Source organism: Leopardus geoffroyi, chromosome C1 (genome assembly GCF_018350155.1).
Source record: "Leopardus geoffroyi isolate Oge1 chromosome C1, O.geoffroyi_Oge1_pat1.0, whole genome shotgun sequence".
Classification (NCBI taxonomy): Eukaryota; Metazoa; Chordata; class Mammalia; order Carnivora; family Felidae; genus Leopardus; species Leopardus geoffroyi.
This window is the reverse complement of record NC_059328.1, coordinates 42,054,054-42,081,682: the sequence shown is the minus strand read 5'-3', so window position 1 is coordinate 42,081,682 and position 27,629 is coordinate 42,054,054. Positions and strand designations below refer to the sequence as shown.

Genomic DNA, 27,629 nt, shown 5'->3' with positions numbered 1-27,629 from the left:
AATTGCTTCCCACCCCCATCCCACTCCAGTCATTCCACAGGAGCATTAAAGCCACACAGCACCAGATTTCCACCAGAACCTCCATTCTTCCTGCAAAACTTACCTGACTTTAACATTTGTTTATTAAGTTAGGCACAGGGATTCTGAAATGCTACAATATTCTCAAAACATGGAAATTTGTTCCATATTTTTAGTTAAAGTTGTGACTTTTGAGAACGTGAACAACTTATAGAGAAAGGCAGGAAAAAACAGTAGTCTTTTCATAGGAATTCTCTTGTTCTGTCTTGGTAACTGTGAATTCAACCTGTTTTAATACTTACCATTCATTAGCACTGAATGGCAGATTACACATACTCTAGCTTCCTTTCTATCCATGTATAACAGTTTACATTTCAGGCTACAGCAGGAAGCACAGAAAACCTGTAGGAATAAGAACATACTAAATTTATTTAGGGTAACAGTACAAAGAGAGCAAACCAATATTGACCAACACTGACAGGAAACCATATTACTACAACACTAAAAACTTCAAAGGAAAATGCAGTTGAGGAAGCTGGGCCCCAAGACTCAATTCAAAAGCAAGAGTGAGATGACACGTCTGTCAGCAATAAGGAAAGTAAAAGTCTGGCTGAAAATAAAAACCTTACCCAAGATCACACAACAAATACACAGCAGGAGAAAAAAAAATGACTTGCCCTTAGGCAAAATTCCTATACACAATATCACGTAACATGGGCATTTAAAGATAACTAACTACATCTGCTATCTTTGTTTGGAAAGGCAATATAGCAGGGTAAAATAAACAAACATTGGGAATTCCAAGTTTGAATTTCTGATTTTTATTCATCTTATAGATGGAATAATAATAATACCAGCTCTTTTTACTGGTTTGCTACGAAAGCTCGGAAAGCTCAAAGTATACAACTCAATCCTAAAAATAAGCACAGCCCTTGGGATGCCTGGTTGGCTCAGTCAGTTGAGTGCCGAGCTCTTGATTTCAGCTCTGATTACCATCTCACGATTCACAGCTCCCATGTCGAGCTCTGCACTGGCAACATGGAGATTGCTTGGGATTTTCTCTCTCTTTCTCTCTCTGCCTCCTCCCTGCTTGTGGGTACATGAGCTCCCTCTCCAAAATAAATAAATAGACTTAAAAAAAAATAAGCACAGCCCGCAGACCATCAAAAATTCATGAGGCCAATTTCCAGCACCTTATTTCCACCTTCCAGGGTTGGTTCTTGATAATTTTACTTTCTTGTCCCTTCCACATTAGACAACAAGAATCTCCTCAGCTCCCTGTTAAGATTTATTTTCTTGAGAAGTCATTAGTCATTTATCACAGAGAGCTTCATATGGGCAGAAAGCTGTTCCCAGTAAATTCTACTAATCCAGTTTTTAGAGTCAAGAAGTATCCATCTTACAAAGATGAATCAAGAGATGAGGTCAGACTAAAGACAAAGTGAGAGAGATCATCGCCTCTCTTACTAGGTATAATTAATATATCTAGCTACCATGATTAACAATTTACAGTTTTCAGAGGCTTTACATTCTCAAAGTAACTCTGCAACAAACAGAGTACAGGAAATAGATTATTTCTATCAGAAGAAACTTGAGTTTGGGTGGTTAAATGACTTGTTCAAGTCCACAGCAAACTGTATGAATACAAGCACTTTACATATACTATTTCATTTAACCTCTATGAATTCAGTCACTTACAATCAACAGAGTTGAATAAACAAATGTTAAGCAAAATCATTCAGCTGTACAGCTAGTAAGTTACATAGTAAGTCTCCAAAGGCTCTGTTCTTAACTACTATGTAATACTGCTTCATACTAATTCATATATGGTATTTCATTTTGAGACCTGACTTTTCCTTTTTCCTCACCATGACTATATCTCATCAATTGCTAAATCCTGTTGGTTCTCCCTCTTAATCTCTCCCTCTCCATCATTACTGCTGCTGCCTTTATTCAGGCCTCTACTATCTGAGGCCTAGAAGATGATCACAATCAATTATCTGTCCTCCTAATCTTCAGATGTGTCTTTCCAATTCATCTTTCACACAAACAGTAAATGACAGAACTTTCTAAAACAGTAAATCTAATTATGTCAATCTTCTTAAAAACTTTCAATAACCTTTCTAATCAAGAGGTAAATCCAAGAAGCCATCATTCACTCATTTATGCTACAAATATTTGAGCCCTAACTATGTGCTGAGCAGCAGACTACCCTATTAGGTGTAGCAGTGAACAAAACAGATATGGCCCCTGCCTTCATGAAGTTCATAGTCTACAGAGGTTATTATCTAAAATTAAATAATTACACAACTGAATAGAAAATTACTTGCTTCAAAAGAAGTACATAGTAAAATAAGATGTAATCTAGGCCTTACCTAGATTGAGAGGGTCAAGAAAGGTTTCATTTAGGAAATGACATAGATAAAATATGAGGTAAAAGTCTTCTATGCACAAAAGAGACAATAAGCAGAGGAAACAGAAAGTAGGTCCCATTAGGGGAAGAAAGCATGGCTCCATCAAGGAACTAAAAATAGTTAATATGGCTAAAGGCCCTTATATTAAGGGAGGCATAGAATAAGCTGAGGCCAGACAAGACAAATGTATGTTTCCACTCATGTGTGGAATCTAAGAAATGAAACAAATGAACAAAGAAACAAACAAAAAAAAAAAAAAACCAGACTCTTACATACAGAGAACTGGTGGCTGCCAGAGGGGAGGTGAGTAGGGGGATGGGTGAAATAGGTAAAGGGGATTAAGAGATACAAACTTCCAGTTATAAAATAAATAAGTCACAGAGATGAAAAGTAGAGTATAGAGAGAATACAGTCATTAAGAGTAATGTACAGAATTATACAGATAAAAATACATTATACAAATAAAAATAACACTGTATATTAGTTATACTTCAATTAAAAAAAAGAAGGCAGACCAAGCAAAGTTTGTACAGGTTGTATTAATAATTTGGGTTTTTGGGGCGCCTGGGTGGCTTAGTCGGTTGGGCGGCCAACTTCGGCTCAGGTCATGATCTTGCGGTCCGTGAGTTCGAGCCCCACGTCAGGCTCTGTGCTGACAGCTCAGAGCCTGGTGCCTGTTTCGGATTCTGTGTCTCCCTCTCTCTGACCCTCCCCCATTCATGCTCTGTCTCTCTCTCTATCTCAAAAATAAATAAACGTAAAAAAAAATTTTTTTTTTAATAAAAATAAAAAAAAATAATTTGGGTTTTTAAAATTTTTTAAAAATATTTACTTATTTTGGAGACAGAGGAAGACAGAGCATGAACAGGAGAGGGTCAGAGAGAGGGAGATACAGAATCCAAAGCAGGCTCCAGGCTCCGAGCTCTCAGCACAGAGCATGACACAGGGCTCGAACTCACAGACTGTGAGATCATGACCTGAGTCAAAGTTGGATGCTTAATTTTGTTTTTTTAATTAGAGCAGGGAAACCACTTAAATGTTTTAATCAAAGGGGAAGATATGGCTACAGTGTAGGGAAAAAATAATGGATTTGGAATTATTCAATATACAGAACTCAGTCTAATACACATTAGCAGAATGAAAGAAATAAACCCACATAATCATCTCAAAGCAGAAAAAGCATCTGACAAAATTCAACACGCTTTCATAATAAAAACATAATCAACATAAAACATAATAAAAACAGTCAAAAAATTAGAAATAGAAGGAAACTACCACAACATAATAAAAGCCATATACAAAAAAATCCATAGCAATAAATCTAACCAAAGATGTAAAAGATCTGTATGCTGAAAACTATAGAAAGCTTATGAAGGTAATTGAAGAAGATATAAAGAAATGGAAAGACATTCCTTGCTCATGGATTGGAAGAATAAATACTGTCAAAATGTCAATACTACCCAAAGCTATCTACACATTCAATGCAGTCCCAATAAAAATTGCACCAGCATTCTTCTCGAAACTAGAACAAGCAATCCTAAAATTCATATGGAACCACAAAAGGCCCCGAATAGCCAAAGGAATTTTGAAGAAGAAGACCAAAGCAGGAGGCATCACAATCCCAGACTTTAGCCTCTACTACAAAGCTGTAATTATCAAGACAGCATGGTATTGGCACAAAAACAGACACATAGACCAATGGAAGAGAATAGAAACCCCAGAACTAGACCCACAAACGTATGGCCAACTAATCTTTGACAAAGCAGGAAAGAATATCCAATGGAAAAAAGACAGTCTCTTTAACAAATGGTGCTGGGAGAACTGGACAGCAACATGCAGAAGGTTGAAACTAGACCACTTTCTGACACCATTCACAAAAATAAACTCAAAATGGATAAAGGACCTGAATTTGAGACAGGAAACCATCAAAACCCTAGAGGAGAAAGCAGGAAAAGACCTCTCTGACCTCAGCTGTAGCAATCTCTTACTCGACACATCCTCAAAGGCAAGGGAATTAAAAGCAAAAATGAATTACTGGGACCTTATGAAGATAAAAAGCTTCTGCACAGCAAAGGAAACAACCAACAAAACTAAAAGGCAACCAACGAAATGGGAAAAGATATTTGCAAATGACATATCAGACAAAGGGCTAGTATCCAAAATCTATAAAGAGCTCACCAAACTCCACACCTGAAAAACAAATAATCCAGTGAAGAAATGGGCAGAAAACATGAATAGACACTTCTCTAAAGAAGACATCCGGATGGCCAACAGGCACATGAAAAGATGTTCAGCGTCGCTCCTTATCAGGGAAATACAAATCAAAACCACACTCAGATATCACCTCACGCCAGTCAGAGTGGCCAAAATGAACAAATCAGGAGACTATAGATGCTGGCGAGGATGTGGAGAAACGGGAACCCTCTTGCACTGTTGGTGGGAATGCAAATTGGTGCAGCCACTCTGGAAAACAGTGTGGAGGTTCCTCAGAAAATTAAAAGTAGACCTACCCTATGACCCAGCAATAGCACTGCTAGGAATTTACCCAAGGGATACAGGAGTACTGATGCATAGGGGCACTTGTACCCCAATGTTTATAGCAGCACTCTCAACAATAGCCAAATTATGTAAAGAGCCTAAATGGCCATCAACTGATGAATGGATAAAAAAATTGTGGTTTATATACACAATGGAGTACTACAGGGCAATGAGAAAGAACGAAATATGGCCCTTTGTAGCAACGTGGATGGAACTGGAGAGTGTGCTGCTAAGTGAAATAAGCCATACAGAGAAAGACAGATACCATATGTTTTCACTCTTATGTGGATCCTGAGAAACTTAACAGAAACCCATGGGGGAGGGGTAGGAAAAAAAAAAAAAAAAGAGGTTAGAGTGGGAGAGAGCCAAAGCATAAGAGACTCTTAAAAACTGAGAACAAACTGAGGGTTGATGGGGGGTGGGGGGAAGAGGAGGGTGGGTGATGGGTATTGAGGAGGGCACCTTTGGGGATGAGCACTGGGTGTTGTATGGAAACCAATTTGACAGTAAATTTCATATATTGAAAAAAAATTTAAAAACAAAACAAAACAAAGCCAAAAAAATCCATAGCAAACATCATACAATGATGAAAGACTGAAAGCTTTTTCTCAAAGATTAGAAAAGGCAATGATGCCTGTTTTCACCTCTTCTACCTAACATAGGTACTGAGTTTCTAGCCACAATATCAGGCAAGAAAAAGAAATAAAAGGCATCTAAACTGAAGTAAAATTATCTTTGTTTGCAGATGATATTAAGTTATATACAGAAAACCCTAAATATTCCACACATAAAAACCATTTAAAAAAAAACCATTAAAACTTAGAAATGAATTCAGTGAATCTGCAAGATACAAAGTCAACACACAAATATCAGTTAGCATTTCTTTCTATACACTAAAAATGAACAATCAGAAAAGGAAATTACAAAAACCCTCCATGTACAGTGACATCAAAAAGAATAAAATAACAGACTAGATAAAATATTTGTTATACATAATGAACAAAGGGCTAAGATCCATAACATATAAAAACCTTCAATGAACTAAAAAGAAAAATACAAAAACCTCTAAAGAAAGTAAGCAAAGAACTCACACAGGTAAATTTACAGAAAAATAAAAGTCTAATAAGTAAAGATATAGTAAGTATCAGTTGTACAACAAAATAAAAATTAAAAGAATGAGATGTTCTTTTTCTATTGTACAAATAATTTTTAAAAACTGGTATCCAATGGTGGTGAGGGTAAAGAGAAAAGAGGAACTTTCTCTCAAATCCTCCTGGTGGTAGTATAAATTGGTAGATTAATTTAGTGGTATCTTAAAATTTTAACTGTTCATTCCCTTTGACTTAGCACATTCAATTTGAAAGATTATCCTACAAAAAGAAAATCCAACTGTGCAATGAGATGTATACAAGAATTAGCTCTGTACCATCATAATAGTCAAAAGTTATCAACAACCCAAATGTTCATCAGTAGAGGAATAATTAAACTGCAGTATGACCATTAAATGGAATGCGGTTAGCCTGGAAAAAGAATCAGAGAGTTCTATATGTAGTTACTCACATGGAAAAGTAAAGTAAAATAGTCAAGTTGGAGGATAAGAATTGGATTGAAATAGGGCTTTTTTCCCCCCTCTCTTTTTACTTTTATATAATTTTTTTAGGTGTTGGACTGGGATATTTTAATTTTGAGTAGAGCCTTTTCTGTATTCTAAAAAGAAAATAGAATTAAAAGGAGTATTAGTTGGTGTTTCAGGTTGAACGGTGTCTCCCTCAAATACATATATTTAAGTCTTAATCCTTAATACTTCAGAATATGACTCATTTGGAAACAGGGTCTTTATGGAGGTAATCAAATTAAAATGAGGTCATTAAGGTGAGAGCTCCTAATCCAATATGACTGGTAACCTAATAAAAGGGAAAATTTGGACATAGCATGTGGGAGAATACCATGTGAACATAAGATGGCCATCTACAAGCCAAGGAGAAAGACATGGAATAGATCTTCCATTACAACCTTCAGAAGGAAACAACCCTGTCACCACCTCAATCTCAGACTTCTAGCCTTTGGAATTGTGACACAATAAATTTTTATTGTTTAAACCACCAGTTAGTGGTACTCTGTTATGACAGTCCTAGCAAACTAACATAGTTGGGGACTTTCCAAAGTAAATGACTTGCTCCGGGTAAAAAAATCTCAAGTGAGAATTGAAAAAAAACTCCAAAAAAACAAAAAAACAAAGATATCTTTTTTAAGAGCAAGCTAGGGGGCAGCATTATGCAGTTAAACAGAGGAATCTTACCCATCCTTCCCAATATGCCAACAATAGTGTGGAGGGGGGATCTTTTGTTTCCAAGGGAATTCAAGAAAGGCACAGAAGTTAGTTAGAAAAGTGGATGACTTGCCAAGAAACTACCTAGAATGGCAAGAAAATAGGAGTCAGGCAAAGAGAGGCATTTCTGTGGGATCACCCATGCTAGAGAACTACATGGGATCAAATGTAACATACACCACAAAACCACCACCTGACAGTGCCTATGACTGACACAGACAGTGTACCACAACATAAAATAGAAGATTGACCTGGGAATGCTGGCTCTTGTTCTCAAAAAGACAAAGACTATCCTGTAACAAGCTTCACAGGTCATTAGAATTAGTGCCCTAGAAAAGATAGGCAGAATCTAAGAGATTTGAACCAACTGAGAATAGGTTAATAATCCTGGATTTAAAATTACCGGGTAACACTCAATTTGCCTGAAAAGACCAAGATGAAGTTGTTTGCCATGAGTCAGGTTAGTCAGTGTTTCTCAACGAGGGCATCCTTGGCATTTAGCGTGGCCAATTCTTCACAGCACCATTCTGATTAACACAGGACGTTTAACACAGGACGTCCCAGATTATTAAACACCAGCAGCAACCCCAATCACTGTAACAAAAATATCCCACCCCACATTCCAAGCGTCATCTAAGTACCTTCTCCAGTTCTCTGAGCTAGAGGCTCAGAGTCAAAAAGTCAGTTCTAGAAATAGAGAATTACATATTTGCACATACAAACTTCACTACCAAAATATCATGCCATATACTTTTATTATCACAACTAACACAATCTACTGCATTTATTCAACTTATTCTCCATTTTCCTGAACTAGGATGTAAACTTCATGGAGTAAAGGACTAAAGTATTTCAATACTGATATCACAGTACCTGAAATAAAATAGGTACTTGCCAAATGTTTATTGCTTCCTTGATTATAAAAAAATCATTGCACAAATGAGCATATGAGAAAGAAACATTAATGTGGCCTTATCTGGGAAGGGCAATATCATACACAACTCAAATTTACATCTTCAACAATGACAAACACATTTTAAGCTGTTTATTAATGACAGTGACATCAACTGAGGTCAGTTCCTTTATTTTGTTGTTTATATATATTAAGGTTTATTCTTTGCAATGTAGCATTTAACGTATTTTTTTTTAACTGAGGTAAAACTGAAACTAATTATGTAAGTTTCAGCTGTACAACATAATGACTCAGTATTTATATATATTGCAAAATGATCACAATAAAGTCTAGTTACAGAATTTTTCTTGTTATGACAACTTTTAAGATTTACTCTCTTAACAAATTTCAAATATGCAATACAGTATTATTAACTATAGTTGACATGCTGTGTATTACATCCCCAAGACTTACTTATTTTATACCTGGAGTCAGTACCTTCTGACTCTGTTCAGCCATTTTGCCATTTTACCCTCCACTTACCCTCACTCTTTCCCTGCCTCAGACAACCACTCATCTGTTCTAACTATGAGCTTAGGGTTTGGGGGTTTTTGGTTTTCTTTTATTTTTAGGGTCTACATATAAGACAGATCATATGGTATTTGTTTTTCTCTAACCATTTGTGTGTTTACATGTAATTTTCTTTAATATGGCACTTTTGGATTCCAATCTCAACTTTATCATTCATTCACTAGCCAAACGACTTTGAGAATAATTTGAACTCTGTGAGCCTCACTTTTTCCTCATATGTACAAATGAAATGTTAATATTCTCCTTATAAGGCTTTTATGAAGATAAAATGAGATAATACCTGTAAAATGAAGTACATAATAGGGACTGAGTGAATGATGGTGCCTTTCTTATTTCCCTTTCCTTTTCTTTTGAAACTTCCCACTCATGGCTTTCCACAGGACAAACCTTACTGCAAATTTATGAATAAGCTTTATACTCAAGTACCATTTGTGCCTATTTATACCCCCTTACAGTGTGAATAAAGGTCCTTTACAATTCTTAAAAATTCAAATCATCAGTGTTCACTTATTTCGTCCCCAAATTACAAGGTGGAAAATGTGATATGCCAGGTCTTCAAAAAGCACTATATTTATGACAAAAATAACTGCCTTGCAAAAACAAAAAACAGGAAAGTGCCTGTGACTGACCAATATCCACCTATTCATAAAGACCAGTTCTCAAGTACAGAAGAGTACTATAGCCTTGCTTATTAGCAAATACCAAAACCAGTGCAGTAAGAGCTACAGCAGTTCAGATTACAACTCTGCCTGTATCCAAACACCTGCTCCAACTTAACTATTATTAACTGAAAACAAAAAAATTATTAGGCATTTTAAGAGTATATCACAGGAAAGGCTACAAAAGGTCTCTAATTTAACCTTGCAACTTTATTTCTAACCAAGGCTATACAAACAGATACAACACCAGAATTATAAGAAAATAAATGCAACACAAAATCTTAAATGTGTTTGGAGCCACCAGACTCATTTCTTTTAACATATTATAAATTAGGGGTGCCTGAGTGGCTCGGTCAAAACTCTTGGTTTTGGCTCTGGTCATGATTTCACAGTTTTGTGAGTTCAAGCCCGTGTTGGACTCTGCGCTGGCAGCTGGGAGCCTACTTGGGATTCTCCCTCTCTCCTTCTCTCTCTGCCCCTCCCCTACTCATGCTGTCTTGGTCTCTCTCAAAGTAAATAAATAAGCTTTATGTGTGTATATATAAGCTTTATGTGTGTAAGCTTTATGTATATATATATACACACACTATAAATTTTTTATATATCCTGTTATCTTTAAAAATTTTTTTTAACGTTTATTTATTTTTGAGACAGAGAGAGACAGAGCATGAACGGGGAAGGGTCAGAGAGAGAGGGAGACACAGAATCTGAAACAGGCTCCAGGCTCTGAGCTGTCAGCACAGAGCCCGACGCGGGGCTCGAACTCACGGACCGTGAGATCATGACTTGAGCCGAAATCGGCTGCCCAACTGACTGAGCCACCCAGGCGCCCCTACCCTGTTATCTTTTAAATAACACACATTGTCTGTTAAGTTTTACGTATAGGTTTATAAGTGCTAATCTGTAAAAGGCAAGCAATTAAACCATACCCCTTTTTCTTTTTTTTTTTTATTTTATTTTATTTTTTTTTTTCAACGTTTATTTATTTTTGGGACAGAGAGAAACAGAGCATGAACGGGGGAGGGGCAGAGAGAGAGGGAGACACAGAATCGGAAACAGGCTCCAGGCTCTGAGCCATCAGTCCAGAGCCCGACGCGGGGCTCGAACTCACAGACCGCGAGATCGTGACCCGGCTGAAGTCGGACGCCCAACCGACTGCGCCACCCAGGCGCCCCCCCCCCCCCGCTTTTTCTTTTTAATGTTTTATTCATTTTTTGAGAGACAAAGAGAAACAGAGTGCAAGCAGGGGAGGGGCAGAGAGAGAGGAGGAGACAGAATCCAAAGCAGGCTCCAGGCTCTGAGCTGTCAGCACAGAGCCCAAAGAGGGGCTAAAACCCATGAACTGTGAGATCATCACCTGAGCCAAAGTCAGACAGTTAACCACTGAGCCACCCAGGCACCCCAAAACATATCCCTTCTTTTTAAACCATATTCTGGCCATTCTGCATTTTTAAAACTTTTTAGTACAGAAATTTTCAATCATATAAAAGTAGACATAACAGCATAACAAACCCTTAATTGCCAGTGCTCAGGTGAAACAATTATTAAAGTTAATCCTCACCTACGTCTCCCTTATTTAATCATTTAAAAATAAATCTCAGATACCATTTCACTTTTTTTTTTAATAGCTTTATGTAGGCTCCACACTCAACCTGGGGCTTGAACTCACAACCCTGAGATCAAGAGTCCCATGCTCTACCAACTGAGCCAGCTAGGCACCCCAAATATCATTTCATCTTCAAATATTTCAGTATAAATCTCTGAAACACAGGGACTATTTTAACAGAACAGTACCATTATCACATCTTAAAATAATAATTTCTTAATATCAAATATCTGAATAATGTTAACATTTTTAGTAGACAAATTTTTAATAGACTATTTTTTAGAGTAGTTTTAGGTTCACAACAAAATTAAGCAGAAGTTATAGGGCATTCCATATACCCCTGTCCCCACACATTACTAGCCCCTGCCATTATCAACATCTCGCATTGTATTCTAGTTTACTAAGGTGGAAGTCTAGACGATTGACTTTATTTTTTTTTTTTCAATGTTTATTTATTTTTGGGACAGAGAGAGACAGAGCATGAACGGGGGAGGGGCAGAGAGAGAGGGAGACACAGAATCGGAAGCAGGCTCCAGGCTCTGAGCCATCAGCCCAGAGCCCGACGCGGGGCTCGAACTCACGGACCGCGAGATCGTGACCTGGCTGAAGTCGGACGCTCAACCGACTGCGCCACCCAGGCGCCCCTAGACGATTGACTTTAGATCTTTCTTCTCTTATATCCAGTGCTGTATTATTATTGTATAACTTTTAATTTTGTTTAGCTTTTTAATGTTATGCTTGAAGCAGAAATCAAAGAGGTCTTTATACTATGATTAGTGAATGTCTCAAGTCTCTTATTATATAGGTTCTCCTTCAAAAATACCTTATTGAAAAAACTGAGTCATTTGTCCTATACTTTCCCACAATATGGATTTCACTGACTGCCTTCTTAGGTGGTGATGTTTAATGCATTTGTCTAAGTCTGTATTTCCTATAAATTGATTGCTAGATCTAGAAATTGATCAGATTTGAATATGACTTCTCCTGGGAAGACTATTTCATAGACCCTGAATTATTTTTAATTGAATCAATATTAAGAACCCCTGTAGGAATTAAAAAGGAAAAAGAGAATTACCCAGAATTCCAATTAAAATTATGTTTTCAATTTTACATGTTCCCTTTATGTACACATGTTTTTATGCCTAAGAATAACTTTCGTAATTATAAACAAAGCAAAACTATGAGTTTGCATTTTATTTATTCATAGATCATCATAGGCATTTGCCATACTGCTTTATCATATTATATTTTTAATATCTTTTTTTGAGAGAGAGAGAGAGAGAGAAAGAGTCCCAAGCAGGCTCCACACTCAGCACAGAGCCTGACATGGGCTCAAACCCATAACTGTGGTATCATGAGCTGAGGTGAAATCAAGAGTTGCACGCTTAATCGACTGAGCCACTCAGGCGCCCCATTATCATAATTATATTTAATGGCTGAGTCAAATGTATATATCATATTTAACTTATCATTATCCAGCTTTGGACAGAAATTATTTTTAATGTGCTTGCTATTTAAAGTAACACTAGGGGTGCCTGAGTGGCTCAGTCATTTGAGCATCCGACACTTGATTTTTGCCCAGGTCGTGTTCTCACGTTCATGGGACTAAGTCCCACACTGGGCTCCATGCTGACACTGGAGCCTGCTTAAGATTCTCTCTCTCTCTCTCTCTCTCTCTCTCTCTCTCTCTCCCTCAGCTCCTCTCCCCTGGTTTCTCTCTCTAAAAAATAAAAAATAAATTAAAAAAATAAACAAGTAAAAAATAAAGTAACACTAAAATGAACATCTTTTTGTTTTATAGCTCTTGTTCTTTAGGAATTATCTTCCAAAGAAGGAATTATTGGCTCTAAGAATTGATATATATGGTATTTTAAATGTCTAAAAATGCTGATTTCAACTTAACATCAAATTGCAATGAGTATTACCAACATTTTCTATTTTTCACTACATAGGTATAAAATTCCTACCTCTTAATAGCTAATAAATTTAAATATTTCTCTAGTGATTACTCATCCACTTAAGCCTCTTCTTTGCCTATTTATATAATGAAAATGTGATGGTTTTAACAGAAGACACTTTTGTCAGCTGACATTCTGTAACCAACAACCAACTTCTGATTTGTTCTGTCAAAGGAAGCACTGATTTAAGACTGAATATCCTACTCTACCTTTTTCAAATAATTCTCTTCTGGCTTAAAGAAAATTGTGGCCAGGGTATCTGACTGGCTCAGTTGGTAGAGCATGCAACTCTTGATCTTGGGATCATGAGTTCGAGCATCACATTGGGTGCAGAAATTAATTAAAAAACAAAAACAAAAAAACAAAAACTGCCACCAACCTAGATGAATAGACAAATTCCTACAAATATAAAACCTGCCATAACTGAATCAGGGAGAAATAGCAAATACAAATATATCTATAACTAGTAAGGAGATTGAATCAGTAATCAAAAACCTTTCAACAAAGAAACGCTCCAAATAAAACGGCCTTGATTGGTAAATGTTACCAAACATTTAAACAACACCAATCCTTCTCAAACTCTTCCAAAAAGCTGAAAAGGAAGGAACACTCCCTAACTCATTTTATGAAGCCAGCTTTACCCTAATACCAAAGCCAAACAAGGCAATACAAAAAAATTATAGACCAATATCCTTTATGAACACTGATGCAAAAAATACTCAATAAAATACTGGCAAACCAAATTTAACAGTACATTAAAAGGATTATGATCAAGGATGCAAGGATGGTTCAACATGGAAAAATCATGTAATATACCACATTAATAGAATGGAAAGAAATCCACATGATCAATGATACAGAAAAAGCATTAACAAAATCTAACATCTTTATGTGATAAAAACATGCAACACACTAAGAATAGAAGGAAACTACCTCAACATAAAAGGCCACATTTAAAAAACTCACAGCTAATATCATATGCAACGGCGAAAGACTAAAAGCTTTTCCTCTAAGATAGGAAAAATACAAGGATGTACAATTTTGACACTTATATTCAAGCTTAGTATTTGGAGTTTAGCCAGAGCAATTAGGAAAGGTAAACAAACAGGCACTCAGATTGGAAATGAAGAAAATTACCTCTGTTCACATATGGCACGATCATATATGTAAAAAACACTAAAGATTCCACACACAAAATTGTAAAAACTAATACATTCAGCAAACTTGCAGGATGTAAAGTCAACCCACAAAAATCATTTGTATTTCTATACACTAATAATGAACAAGTCGAAAATGAAATTAAGAAAATGATTCCATTTACAATAGCATCAAGAATAAAATATTTAGAAATTGGGGCACCTGGGTGGCTCAGTCGGTTAAGCATCCAACTTCGGCTCAGGTAACGATCTCATGGTCCATGAGTTCAAGCCCTGTGTCCGGCTCTGTGCTGACAGCTCAGAGCCTGGAGCCTGCTTGGGATTCTGTGTCTCCCCTCTCTCTCTGCCCCTCCCCCATTCACACTCTCTGTCTCTCAAAACTGAATGTTAAAAAAAATTAAAAATAAGTAAAAATAAAATACTTAGAAATGAACCTAACCAAGGAGGTAAGAGCCTTATGCACTGAAAATAACAAAAGAATGCTGAAAAAAAAATTTAAAGAAGATACAGGGCGCCTGGCTGGCTCAGTCGGTTGAACGTCTGACTTCGGTTCAGGTCATGATCTCACTGTTGATGAGTTCCAGCCCTGCATGGGGCTCTGTGCTGACAGCTCAGAGCCTGGAGCCTGCTTCAAATTCTGTGTCTCCCTCTTTCTCTGTCCCTCCCCCGCTCATGCTCTGTCTCTCTGTCTCAAAAATAAATAAAAATTTTAAAAAAAGATATAAATACACTGAAAGACAATTCATGAATTGGAAAACATTATTGTTAAGATGTCCCTACTACCTAAAATTATCTACAGATTCAATGTTATCTCTGTCGTAACAATCTTCACAGAAATAGAAAAATCCATCCTTAAATTCATATGGAATATTTTTTTAAATTTAAATCCAAGTTAGTTAACATATAGCGTATCATATGGAATCTCCAAAATAGTCAAATGATCTTAACAAAGAAGAACAAAGTTGGAAGATTCTCACTTCATGGTTTCAAAATTTACTACAAAGCTACAGTAACCAAAACAGTGTGATATTAGTATAAACACAGACATCAAGAACAATGGAATAAAACAGTGAGCCCAGAAATACAATCTCACATATATATACAGTCAAATGATTTTGACTTGGGTGCCAAGACAGTTCAATGGGCAAAGGATAGTGTTTTGAGCAAATGGTGCTGAAGAAACTGGATATCTACATTCAAAATAATGAAACTGGATCCTTACACCATATACAAAAATTAACTCAAAGTGGATCAAAAACCTAAATGCAAGGGCTAAAATTATAAAACTCTTAGAAGAAAATATAGGGGGAAAGATCGTGACATTTGGTTTGGCAATGATTTTTTGGATATGACACAAAAGGCACAGACAACAGCAGCAACAAAAACAACAACAACAACAAACAGCTTGAACATCAAAATTTAAAACTTTGTTGCATCAAAGGCACTACCAACAGAATAAAAAGAACTTATAAAGAAAATATTTCCAAATCAGGTATCTGATAAAGGATCGATGCCCAGAATATATAGAGAACTCTACAACTCAACAACAAAAAAATATTTCATAAAGAAACTACAGCCAGGGCACGTGGGTGGCTCAGTTGATTAAGCAACTGACTCTTCATTTCAGCTCAGGCCTTGATTTCAGGGTCATGAGTTCAAACCCCACAATAGGCTCCACGCTGGGCATGGAGCCTACTTAAAAAAAAAAACACTACAGCCAATTTTCCATAAAGACATAATTAAAATAAGAAGTTACAATTTAATGATAATCTACTACATACAGCGTTAGGTAACATTATTTATTACTTTTCAAACTGATAATTCATTCAACAGATTTTTGTAAGTTTATTTACTTACTTTGAGAGAGAGAGAGAGAGAGAGAGCACACAGCAGTGGAGGGACAGAGAAAAGGAGAGAATCCCAAGCAGGCTCTGCACTGTCAGCACAGAGCCCAATGCAGGGCTCGATACCATGAACTGCGAGATCATAACTTGAGCCGAAACCAAGAGCCAGACGCTTAACCAACTGAGCCACCCTGGCACTCCCAACAGATCTTTATTATGTATTATCACCTTCATTCTACGGATGATCAAAGTACCTTGCCTGAGATCATGAAGAAGCTAGTTAATAGCTGTGAGTTATTCTAAATCTAGGTGTTGAGAAATATTGATCCTTTTGCTCTTTAAAATGCTCTTCACATATTTCAACAAACTTTCTCAGTGTGAGAAATTACTACTTCTCTGCTTCCCAAGGAGCACAACCAGTCGTCATGTTTTCACACCAGATGACAAAATAAACCTTGAGAAAATTGATCTCTGAAGTTATAAACCAACATATTATCTTTTTTAAAAAAAGATTAAAAAAATATTGTTGAGGGTGAGAGGGCAGTAAGTGCAAGTGGGGGGAGGGACAGAGAGAGAATCCCAAGCAACAAGCAGGCTTCACGCTGTCAGCACGTAGCCCGACATTGGGCTCGATCCCAGGAACCATGAAATCATGACCTGAGCCAAAATCAAGAGTCAGATGTTCAACCAACTGAGCCATCCAGGCACCCCCAAACCAACAGGTTATCTTCATGTGCTTGTTACTCAGGGTTCTATGAAGGTTATTCTATATTCACTACCAAAATTCTCAAATGTTAAACAAACTGACTGTAACTCAAGTTATTTAAAAGTAAATTGTGAGTATTTAACATATAATTTTATTTAAAATAAGAAATTGCCATCTAATATAAGAAGTACCAGATATTTTCCAACTTTCTTTTTGAAATAAATATATTTGCTTTGAAAACATGGTATAAATACAGACATTCCTCTAAGAAATGCTGAGGAAACAATATAAAAAACCACCATAAAACCTATTGAATTATTTCATTTTTATCCTTTCAACTATATTTAAAGGAAAAGACCATGTGTCATATAGCTAAGAAAGCACTGATTGGTTCATAGTTCTACTATCTCAGTTTCTTCAACCGGAAAGTAGTAATAACACACTTTTCACATGGGTTTACTAGGAAAATGATACACAAATTACAGAGTATGTACTAAACAAACGTTTATCTACCTTCTGTTTCCCTCTTATCTGGCTGCCTAGGAGCTTTGTGGTCATAAGTCCACATGCTCCTAAAGTGGCCCTTACTAACTTAAGGACCTCAACCTTATGACTCCCTTATTCGGTCCCCCCCCCCCGCCCCCCACACCCTCTAAAACCACTGCATACTGCTTTGGAGTGTGGGCTCTGTAAGTCAAAGAGCCTAAGTTTGAATCCTAACTCCACTTACTGGCTGTGTGATTCTCAACAAGTTACTCAATTTTTGTAGGGCAATTTCATCACTTATAAAATGTGGATTATAACACTAGCTACTTCGTAGGGTGTGTGTGTGTGTGTGTGTGTGTGTGTGTGTGTGTGTGTGTGTGTATTTTAAGTTTATTTATTTACTTGGAGGTAGGGAGGGGCAGAGAGAGAGGGAGAGAGAGAGCCCCAAGCAGGCTTCATGCTGTCAGTGCACAGCCAGATGTGGGGCTTGAACCCATGAACCGGTAGATCATGACCTGAGCCAAAATCAAGAGTCAGACACTTAACCAACTGAGACACCTAGGTGCCCCTAGGGTGTTATATGTATTAAATAAGATACCGTAAGTAGCATTTAGAAAAGTGCCTGGCACACAGTAAACACCCAATAAATATTAGCCATCTCATTATCCTCACCACCACTACCACCACCATCATCATCATCATCTATCTGCTTCCCACCACAAAGCATTTGCAGCTTTGTAATTGTTACTTATTTCACATATTTAAGTTCTGTGATCTATGGAAACATGAGTGGTATGTTTAAATAGAGTAGCTCAGCCATTCTACTTTTTTCTTTCATCTCTTTGGTTAAAAATAGTACACTAAGCATTAAGTATATGCTTGCTAAATGCTTCAATGAAAGAACAAATGAAATGGAAATGGATAGACAGATGGCAACATAGACTAGCCCTATAGAACTTTTGTTGCTTCTCCAATAATTGCTTGTATTGCAAAGATAATGCAACAAGCTCACAATGTCTCCAAAGATAAATACTGACCTTATCCCATGAAGTCAGGACTATACTAGCATAAAATGACTGAAAATTTGATACCTAGTTTCACAAGGCTATCAAAATTTCAATTCTCTAACTAGGTTTTACTTTCCCACTCCAAGGTAACTACCTCTCCCCTCTCAAACCCTCAACATCTATCCCTATTTCGTCTCTCTCTGTGTTTATATTTTCTTGTTTTTTAAGTTTATTTATTTTTGAGAGAGACAGAGACAGCCTGAGCAGGGGAGGGACAGAGAGAGAGAGGGAGAGAGAGAATCCCAAGCAAGCTTTGCACTGTCAGTACAGAGCCTGATGTGGGGCTTGAACCCATGAACCACGAGATCATGACCTAAGTTGAAATCAAAAGTCAGATGATTAACCTACTGAGCCACTCAGCTGTCCCGATGTTTATATTTTCTATATGAAGTATGAGCCAAGCAGATGTAAATTTTTTTCATGCTCTCACCAATAAATCCATAAACCTATCTTCATCTGTCCCCATCTTCTCTTCCTCTCTCCTGTTGAAGACCAAACCCTAAATATGTCATAAATCTTATCCGTTTGGCCTTCTCAAGGATTTTTCTCTTCCTCTGATTCCTTTTCTACTAAAACAACCTGTCTATAGAATCATTCATTACATTAAATACAATAGTAAATATCTCCTATCCTTTAAAAAAAATTCATCTATAACCACCATCTTTACCTAGTAAGTGTTCCAATTTTTTTTTCTGTTCTCCCTCACAGCAAAACTTCTTGAAAAAACCATCTCCACTTCCTTACTTCTCATTCCATATTCAACCCATTCCCCATTTTCAACCCATTCTGGCTTCTGTATCCACAGCTCTACCAAGTCTGCTTGTATCAGAGTCTGATGCAGACAAGTCCATTGGTCCCTTTCCTGTCCATATCTTATTTACCTCCCATCAGCACTTTATATAGGTGATAACCCCCTCCTCTGCCAAACTATTCTTCTTTTGAGTTTCAAGACACCACATTTTCTTGGTTTTCTGCTTAACTCTCTGGCATGCATTCTCTGTCACTTGTATTAGGTCTTCCTCCTCTGCTTGACCTCAATGGCTCAGCCCTGGGCCCCTTTTCTTCCCTCTGTAAACTCTTCCCTAGGTAAGCTTATCCATTCCCATGGCTTCTCACTGTATTCTTCACATGACCTGCAGAACACTACATGAGCTATTCCCTGACTTCCTCTCCACACTCTTTTTATGGGACTCTTCCCTTACTGTATTTTAACCATACTGGATTCCTTTCAATTTCTTGTATAGGTGCCTTCCTACCTTGGCCCATGCTGTTCTCTCTTCCTGAAGCATTCTTCTCTCTGTACTTTGAATGGCTGACTCCTCAACTGTCATGTGTCATCTAAACGGTCATTTCTTGGGGCTCCTGGGTGGCTCAGTTGGTTAAGTGATATCGGCTCAGGTCATGGTCTCACAGTTCACGAGTATGAGCCCTGCACTGGGCTCTGTGCTGACAGCTCAGAGTCTGGAGCCTACTTCAGATTCTGTGTCTCCCTCTCTGCCCGTCCCCTGCTCACCCTCTGTCTCTCTCTCAAAAATGAATAAACATAAAGAATAAAAAATAAACTGTCATTTTTCAGAGGACTTCCCAGATCCCCTTCCCCCTCCATCTTTTATATTATCCCTCCTTGTTCATTTCCTTCATAGTCCTTATCACAATTTGTAATTACACATTTGTTTGCTTTTGGTTATTCCCACTAATCTTTACATAAGGGTAGGGATCATAATGTCATTAGTGTAAATTCAGCACCCAGCATAGTGACAGACAAATAACAAGCACACAATATTTAAGTAAATTAATGATCTGGCACTCACTTATTCATTCATTAACAGACGTTTGTTGAACAATTTGTAAGTGACAGGTACTGTGGGGCCTAAATGCTGGGAATAAAAGATAAATCAGAATCAATAACACGATCCTTATAGTCCAATGAGAATGACAGAGACAGTACTGTGTGACAAATGCTATGACATGGGTGAGGTGGACTTTCAGCCAACACAATTTTTTGAAGAATGTGAATGGAAAATATTGCCCTAACTTCATTAGAAACCAAGTTTAATCCAAAAGTTTTTCCTGTTTTACCATGCTGGAATGGTTCAAATCACAATGTGAATAATAAGACAAGTTTTTAGGCAGAGTATGAGGAAAACTGAATTACCAAGGAATATTCTATTTTTAAAGTAGCCATTTCTTACTGTCCTATATATTGGTTTCCATCAACAGGTAAGTAAATATGAAATCAGGAAAATAAACTTGTTTTGGGTTGAATTGTCCTTAAATAAGAGAAACACGTGAATAATTTAAAATATTTCTGGGGTGGGGTGCCTAGCTGGCTTAGTTGGTTAAGCGTCCAACTTTGGCTCAGGTCATGATCTCATGGTTCATGAGTTCAAGCCCTGTGTTGGGCTCTGTGCCAACAGCTCAGAACCTGGAGCCTGCTTCAGATTCTGCGTGTGTGTGTCTCTCTCTCTGCCTGTCCCTGTTTGCACTGTGTCTTTCTCTCTCTCAAAAATAAACATTTAAAAAAAATCTAAAAATAAATAAATAAAATATTTCTGGGGTACCTGGGGGTGCTGTCAGTTAAATGTCTAACTCTTGACTTCGGCTCAGGTCATGATCCCAGGGTTTGGGATCAACGGGATTGTCAAGATCTGCACTGAGCATGGAACCTGCTTAAGATTCTCTCTCTCTCCCTCTGCCCCCTCCCTGGTTAACACTCTCTCCAAATGTCAATTGATGAATGGATAAAGAAGATGTGGTGTATATATATATATATATATATATGCAATGGAATACTACTCAGCAATGAAAAAGAATGAAATCTTGCGATTTGCAACAACATGGATGGAACTGGAGGGTATTAGGCTAAGGGAAATAAGTCAGAGAAAGATATCGTATGTTCTCACTCATATGTAGAACTTGAGAAACTTAACAGAAGACCATGTGTGAAAGGAAGGGGAAAAAAATAGTTACAGAGAAGGAGGGAGGCAAACCGTAAGAGACTATTAAATACAGAGAACAAACTGCTGGTGCGGGAGAAGGGAAAATGGGTAATGGGCACTGAGGAGGGCACCTGCTGGAATGAGCACTGGGTGTTGTATGTAAGCGATAAACCACAGGACTCTACCCCAAAACGAAGAGCACACTGTATATACTGTATGTTAGCCATCTTGACAATAAATTATATTTTAAAAAAATGTTTAGGGGTACCTGGGTGGCTCAGTCAACTAAGTGTCTGGCTCTTGATTTTGGCTCAGGTCATGATCCCATCGTTCATGGGTTCGAGCCCAGTGTCTGGCTCCATGCTGACAGTGCAGAGCCAGCTTGGGATTCTCTCTCTCTCCCTCTCTCTCTGCCCCTCCCTTGTTCATGCACACAGGTTCTCCCTCTCAAAATAAATAAATAAACTTTAAAAAAAGTTCTCATCCAAAAACTTGTAACTATGTATGGGAACAGATATTAACGACTTACAGTGGTGATCATTTCACAATATATGCAAATATTGAATCATTATCTTATACACCTGAAACTAACACCATGTTGTATGTCAATTATACCTCGATTTTTTAAAAAAGACATGGAGGAAATGTAAATGCATATTACTAAGTGAAAGAAGCCAGTCTGAAAAGGTTACATAACTGTATGATCCCAATTATAAGACATTCTGGAAAAGGCAACAGGAACAGTAAAAAGATCAATGAGGGACGCCTGGGTGGCTCAGTCAGTTAAGATTCCAATTTTGGCTCAGGCCATGATCTTGAGATTCGTGGGTTCAAGCCCCGTGTCAGGCTCTATGCTGACAGCTTAGAGCCTTGAGCCTGCTTCAGACTCTGTGTCTCCCTCTCTCTCTCTCTGCCCCTCCCCTGCTCGCACTCTGTCTCTGTCTCTCTCAAAAATAAATAAACATTAAAAAATAAAATAAAAAAAAAAAACCAAAACCCAGATCAGTGATTGCTGGCAGTTCCGATGGCAGGAAGGAAGGCATGCACAAGTGGGGCACAAGGGATTTTTAGGATAGTATAATTACTCTATAGGATACTATAATAGGACACATATTATGCATTTATCAAAACCCACAGAACTGTACAACACAAAGAGTGAAGCCTAAAGTAAACCACAGCATATATTTCTTTTATAGGACTTTAGTTAATAACAATGTATTGACATTGGTTCATCAATTTTAACAAATGTACTGCACTAGTGGCAAGATGCTAATAATGGGGTCAACTACAGGTATGTGAGAACTCTGTACTTTCTGTTCAATTTTTCTGCTCTAAAAAAATAGTCTATTTGGGTTTTTTTTTTGTTGTTGGTCGTTTTTTTTTTTAAGTTTATTCATTTTGAGAGAGGGAGAGTGCAAAGAGCAGGGGAGGGGAAGAGAGAGAGGGAGAGAGAAAATCCCAACAGGATCTGCATTGCTAGCACAGAGCCCAGTGCAGGGCTTGATCTCACAAATCGCGAGATCATGACCTGAGCCAAAATTAGACCTGGACACTCAACTAACTGAGCCACCCAGGTGCCCCTGTCTATTTGTTTTTTTAAGTGGGTATGTCTAGTAAGCTAAACTAGGGACTAGGGATATGTAGAAGTAGACAGAAGATTGCCATCATAAATATTACTTTTTTTTAAGGTTTATTTATTCATGCTGAGAGAAAGAGAGAGAGAGAGAGATGGGGGGAGGGGCAGAGAGAAAGGGAAAAAGAGAGAATCCCAAGCAGGCTCTATACCATCAGCACAGAGTCCAACACAGGGCTCCAACTCACAAACCATGAGACCATGACCTGAGCCAAAATCAAAAGTCAGATGCTCAACTGACTGAGCTACCCAGGCACCCCAATATTATTTTATTTTATTTTTTTATTTTAAAGTAATATTAAAATACACTGTATTTTAACTACATTGGGATTAAAACATTTTAAAAAGTGTGCCATGAGCTGAGGAATAGGATTATTGATGCCTGGGTTCCAAAATAGGTAAAGTAAATCTAATATGAAATAAAAGAAATTTCTGCCCTTGTAGAGATGACAAAGCACACGGCACATCCTAGAGCTCTCAGAATGAAAACTCTTGTAATACCTGGATGAAGTCAATATTGACAAATGCCCTTGGAATCCAGCTAAAACATTACATAGGATATAATCAAATTTGGTATCAGGCAAGTTTGTCATAACTTGCATGCAACAGGCACTAGTCATTCAATTAAAAAGGTCTTAATTGAAGACAGTTTCTGTGACTTATTCTCATGGCATTATACAGAGAGACACTGTTATAAAAAGAGTCTTACATGCTTGAAATGATCAACATGTACTTTAACACTGGCACATAACAAGGTGACAAGGGAAAGATTCTCTTATTTAGCTGTCTTTTACAATAAAACATTCATTTACAAATATTTAACATTTCTGTAACCTCTATTTACAGTAAACAAAGTTGAAAATCTTCAATTCTGTCAAGATTCCTTGACCAAAGTCAGAGCATAAAATAACAGAGTGACAGCATAAACAGACATGATTTTGTGTATCTTGTCATCTTAGGTTATATACTGAAAAATGATTTTCCTATGATTAAAAAATAAGCAACATTGAGTGCCTGGGTGGCTCAGTCGGTTGAGCGTCCGACTTCAGCTCAGGTCATGATCTCACAGTCTGTGAGTTCGAGCCCCACGTTGGGCTCTGTGCTGACAGCTCAGAGCCTGGACCCTGCTTCAGATTCTATGTCTCCCTCTCTCTCTGCCCCTCCCCTACTCATGCTCTGTCTCTGTCTCAAAAATAAATAAAAACATTAAAAAAAATTTTTTTTATATAAACAACATCAAATTTTTTCATGCTCTGGAATAATATTCTTTTACCCCAGATAGAATCATAACATTGTAACTCTTCCCTAATATTTCAGGTGAGTGTAATTGTTAACTTCTAAAAAATTATTTTTAAAAATGGTTTTATTCAGTATTAAATTTGAATAGTTATTTTATCTTTTTTTTTTTTAATTTTTTTTTTCAACGTTTATTTATTTTTGGGGGGACAGAGAGAGACAGAGCATGAACGGGGGAGGGGCAGAGAGAGAGGGAGACACAGAATCAGAAACAGGCTCCAGGCTCTGAGCCATCAGCCCAGAGCCTGACGCGGGGCTCGAACTCACGGACCGCGAGATCATGACCTGGCTGAAGTCGGACGCTTAACCGACTGCGCCACCCAGGCACCCCTTGAATAGTTATTTTAAATGGTATTTTAATTCTTTAAAGTATATTTTCACTTAAACTAAAAATATAGTATAATGACATAAATATCAAAATATTATATAGTTCTGTTACATATCTTTATAGATAAAATTACTCCACAGGGTGCCTGGGTGGCTCAGTTGGCATCTGACTCTTGATTTCGGCTCAGGTCGTGATCTCCAGTTTATGGGTTTGAGCCCCACTGCCAGTGCAAAGCCTGCTTGGGATTCTCCCTCTCTCTCCTTTTCTCTGCTCCTCCCCTACTCACATGCTCTCTCTCTCTCTCAAAATAAATAAACTTTAAAAAATAAAATAAAATTACTCCTGACATTACTGATTACATATTCAAATTAAAAGCAAAGCTAGATATTGACTGTATTTGCCATTTTATACATAAACATATGTATTATATAAATTATATAAACTTACAAAATATTTATATAATATACAAATATAAAATTATATAAAATGCTTTATAATTACATTTGTAAATACTCAATATATGTTAAGTATCCATAATCCCTAATCCCAAGTGTCTGAAACGGGGAAGCTTTTTAGAACTATATTAAAAATTAATCTAGATCATTTTTCAATATGTCACTTTGACATTAGACATGTCATCAAGCTATTTTTTTTTAAACTGTGATAAAGATCACATGTCCCTAAAGGGATCTTGAAGAAATTAGTATGAGAAATGAATCAAAAAGGAAACAGTAATTGCAAAAAAAAAATGCTCACTGTAGCACATTTAACTGACACTTTGACAAATAGCATTCCAGTCTAACAGAGATGACTTCCAGAAAACACACTTTCAGCACAGTACGCTTCAAAATGTTTAATGATGGACTCTTCCCACATAGTGACCTTAGCTAATCAGTATTTAGTAATAATTTTAGAGATAAATCAATGCTCGCACAATCTTTCCATTTCCTTTTCTATTTTTTTTTAACCACAGAAATTCATATAAGCTCTTTCAGAGCTGCAAGGAAACAGAAATAAAGTCTATGCAATCTCCTCCTTTTACAGAAGAGGAAACAGAAGCCCACAGCTCTTTCATACTCATTCCAGTATTCTTTTCCACATTATCTACATTACAGTTCTCTTCTCTGTTCCATCTATTCAAATCACTAATGCAATAAAAAATTGTCTACTCAAGTTATACTTTTAAAGTCAATTACAATGAAAAAAATAATTGTGAGTAAATTTGAATGGCATATAATACTGCCACCCTCTTCCTCCTCGTCCAGTGACTTGGTGCCCATATTGTTCTTTTTCTATTTTGTAGGTCAAGACCTGATAGGTAAAATCCTAAAATCCTGCTACTCTACCATCACCTGATAGCACCAATCACTCAGAATTTTTGTCTTCCTTATAAATTCAAACACTCAAATTCCCAGTCCTTTACTCCTGCCCCAAACTAAGTTAACTCAAAGGCAATGACTTATATTTCTAGTAAGCAATTCAAGTACAGATAAATTTTGCTGCCGTGTCCAGTGTGGTAGAGCATCAGGCTTTGGAATCCAACAGATTTGTCTTAAAATCAAGGCACTCTCATTGTCAAACTCTGAGGATTTAGGCAAATTACTTAACCTTTCTGAGGTGCATTTTTCTCACCTGTAATTATATCTCAGAGAATTGTAATATTAAACTAGATAAGCCTAGCATAAAGTAGAAGTATTCAAAATGTTATTCTAGGGGCGCCTGGGTGGCTCAGTCGGTTAAACGTTCGACATGGCTCAGGTCATGATCCCAGGGCTCATGAGTTCCAGCCGCACGTTGGGTTCTGTGCTGACAGCTCAAAGCCTAGAGCCTGCTTCAGATTCTGTGTCTCCCTCCCTCCCTCTCTGTCCCTCCCCTGCTCACACTCCATGTCTCTCTCTCTCTCTCTCAAAAATGTATAAACATCAAAAAAAATTTTTTTTAATGTTACTCTATTTTCATCTTTCACATCATCTCAAACAAATACAAAATATCCAGGTAATAATTGCCAGTTAAACAGTTATACTTTTAAAAAATATTTTTACGCCTGCTTCTGTTAAATAGTAAATAGAGCAGTCATTAACCAGCTGGCACCAAATAAATAATAATTGGACACATCAGTGATGATAAATGATAAAGTGTGACAAAGCCTTGAAAATGACCAAACAGAAGATAAACAGCTTTTTTTTCTTTTAGAAATTCTTCTTCACTTTAAAAACTCCTCTTTCCTTTACTCTTTTTTTTTTTTTTTAAATGTTTATTTATTTTTGAGACAGAGAGAGACAGAGCATGAACAGGGGAGGGGCAGAGAGAGAGGGAAACACAGAATCTGAAACAGGTTCCAGGCTCTGAGCTGTCAGCACAGAGCCCGACGTGGGGCTCGAACTCACGGACCATGAGATCATGACCTGAGCCGAAGTCGGACGCTTAACCGACCGAGCCACCCAGGCGCCCCTTTCCTTTACTATAAAACTCAATGTTTTCTTAGGCCTTTGAAGTCAAAGTCAAAACATTAATGGGAAATGGAGCTTGACAGAGGATGAATAACCACTATTTGCTGGAGTCAGTGATTTCCACAGGAAATGAATATGGGTTTATAATAATGGTGATAATTTGAATTTAAAGGGCACCTTTTGGGGAAAGAGTTCTCTGTATTCTTTCTAGTCTATAATTTATCATCTATCATACAGGAGAAGTAGGGATTATACTGCTATATGGAGCAATTGTCTAAATTAATGTGTGAAATCATAAAACTCACATTTGCTGAGCATCTTAGAGTGTGACATACTTTTCCAATTAACAATGAAGACTGGAATCCAGATACTTTGATCTCCATTACAGCAATACAGAAGTAAACTGCAACATTTTAACACTTTCATAAATTCTAGTTTAATTATTTTATATTTTACTTAATTACATTTAACCAAGATGAATGTTATAACAACTCTACTGCTTATCAAGAATTGAATATAGGGGTGCTTGGGTGGCTCAGTCACTTAAGTGTCCCAACTTCAGCTCAGGTCATGATCTCACGGTTTGTGAGTTTGGGCCCCACGTGGGGCTCTGTGTTGACAGCTTGAAGCCTGGAGCCTGCTTCTGGTTTCTGTGTCTCCTTCTCTCTCTCTCTGCCCCTCCCCTGCTCGTGTTCTGTCTCTCCTTCTCTCTCTCAAA

The 27,629-nt window shown here is 37.3% G+C and overlaps 1 protein-coding gene across 4 annotated transcripts in view; it reads right to left on the bottom strand.

Moving 5' to 3' along the window:
* Window positions 1-27,629, bottom strand: part of ZFYVE9 (zinc finger FYVE-type containing 9) — a 214,777-nt gene that overhangs the window by 87,409 nt on the left and 99,739 nt on the right. For all 4 annotated transcript variants that reach the window (XM_045477396.1, XM_045477398.1, XM_045477400.1 and 1 more), the window contains exon 5: window positions 321-420. In XM_045477396.1, coding sequence (XP_045333352.1) covers window positions 321-420 — 100 coding nt within the window. The remainder of the gene's footprint in view (window positions 1-320; window positions 421-27,629) is intronic.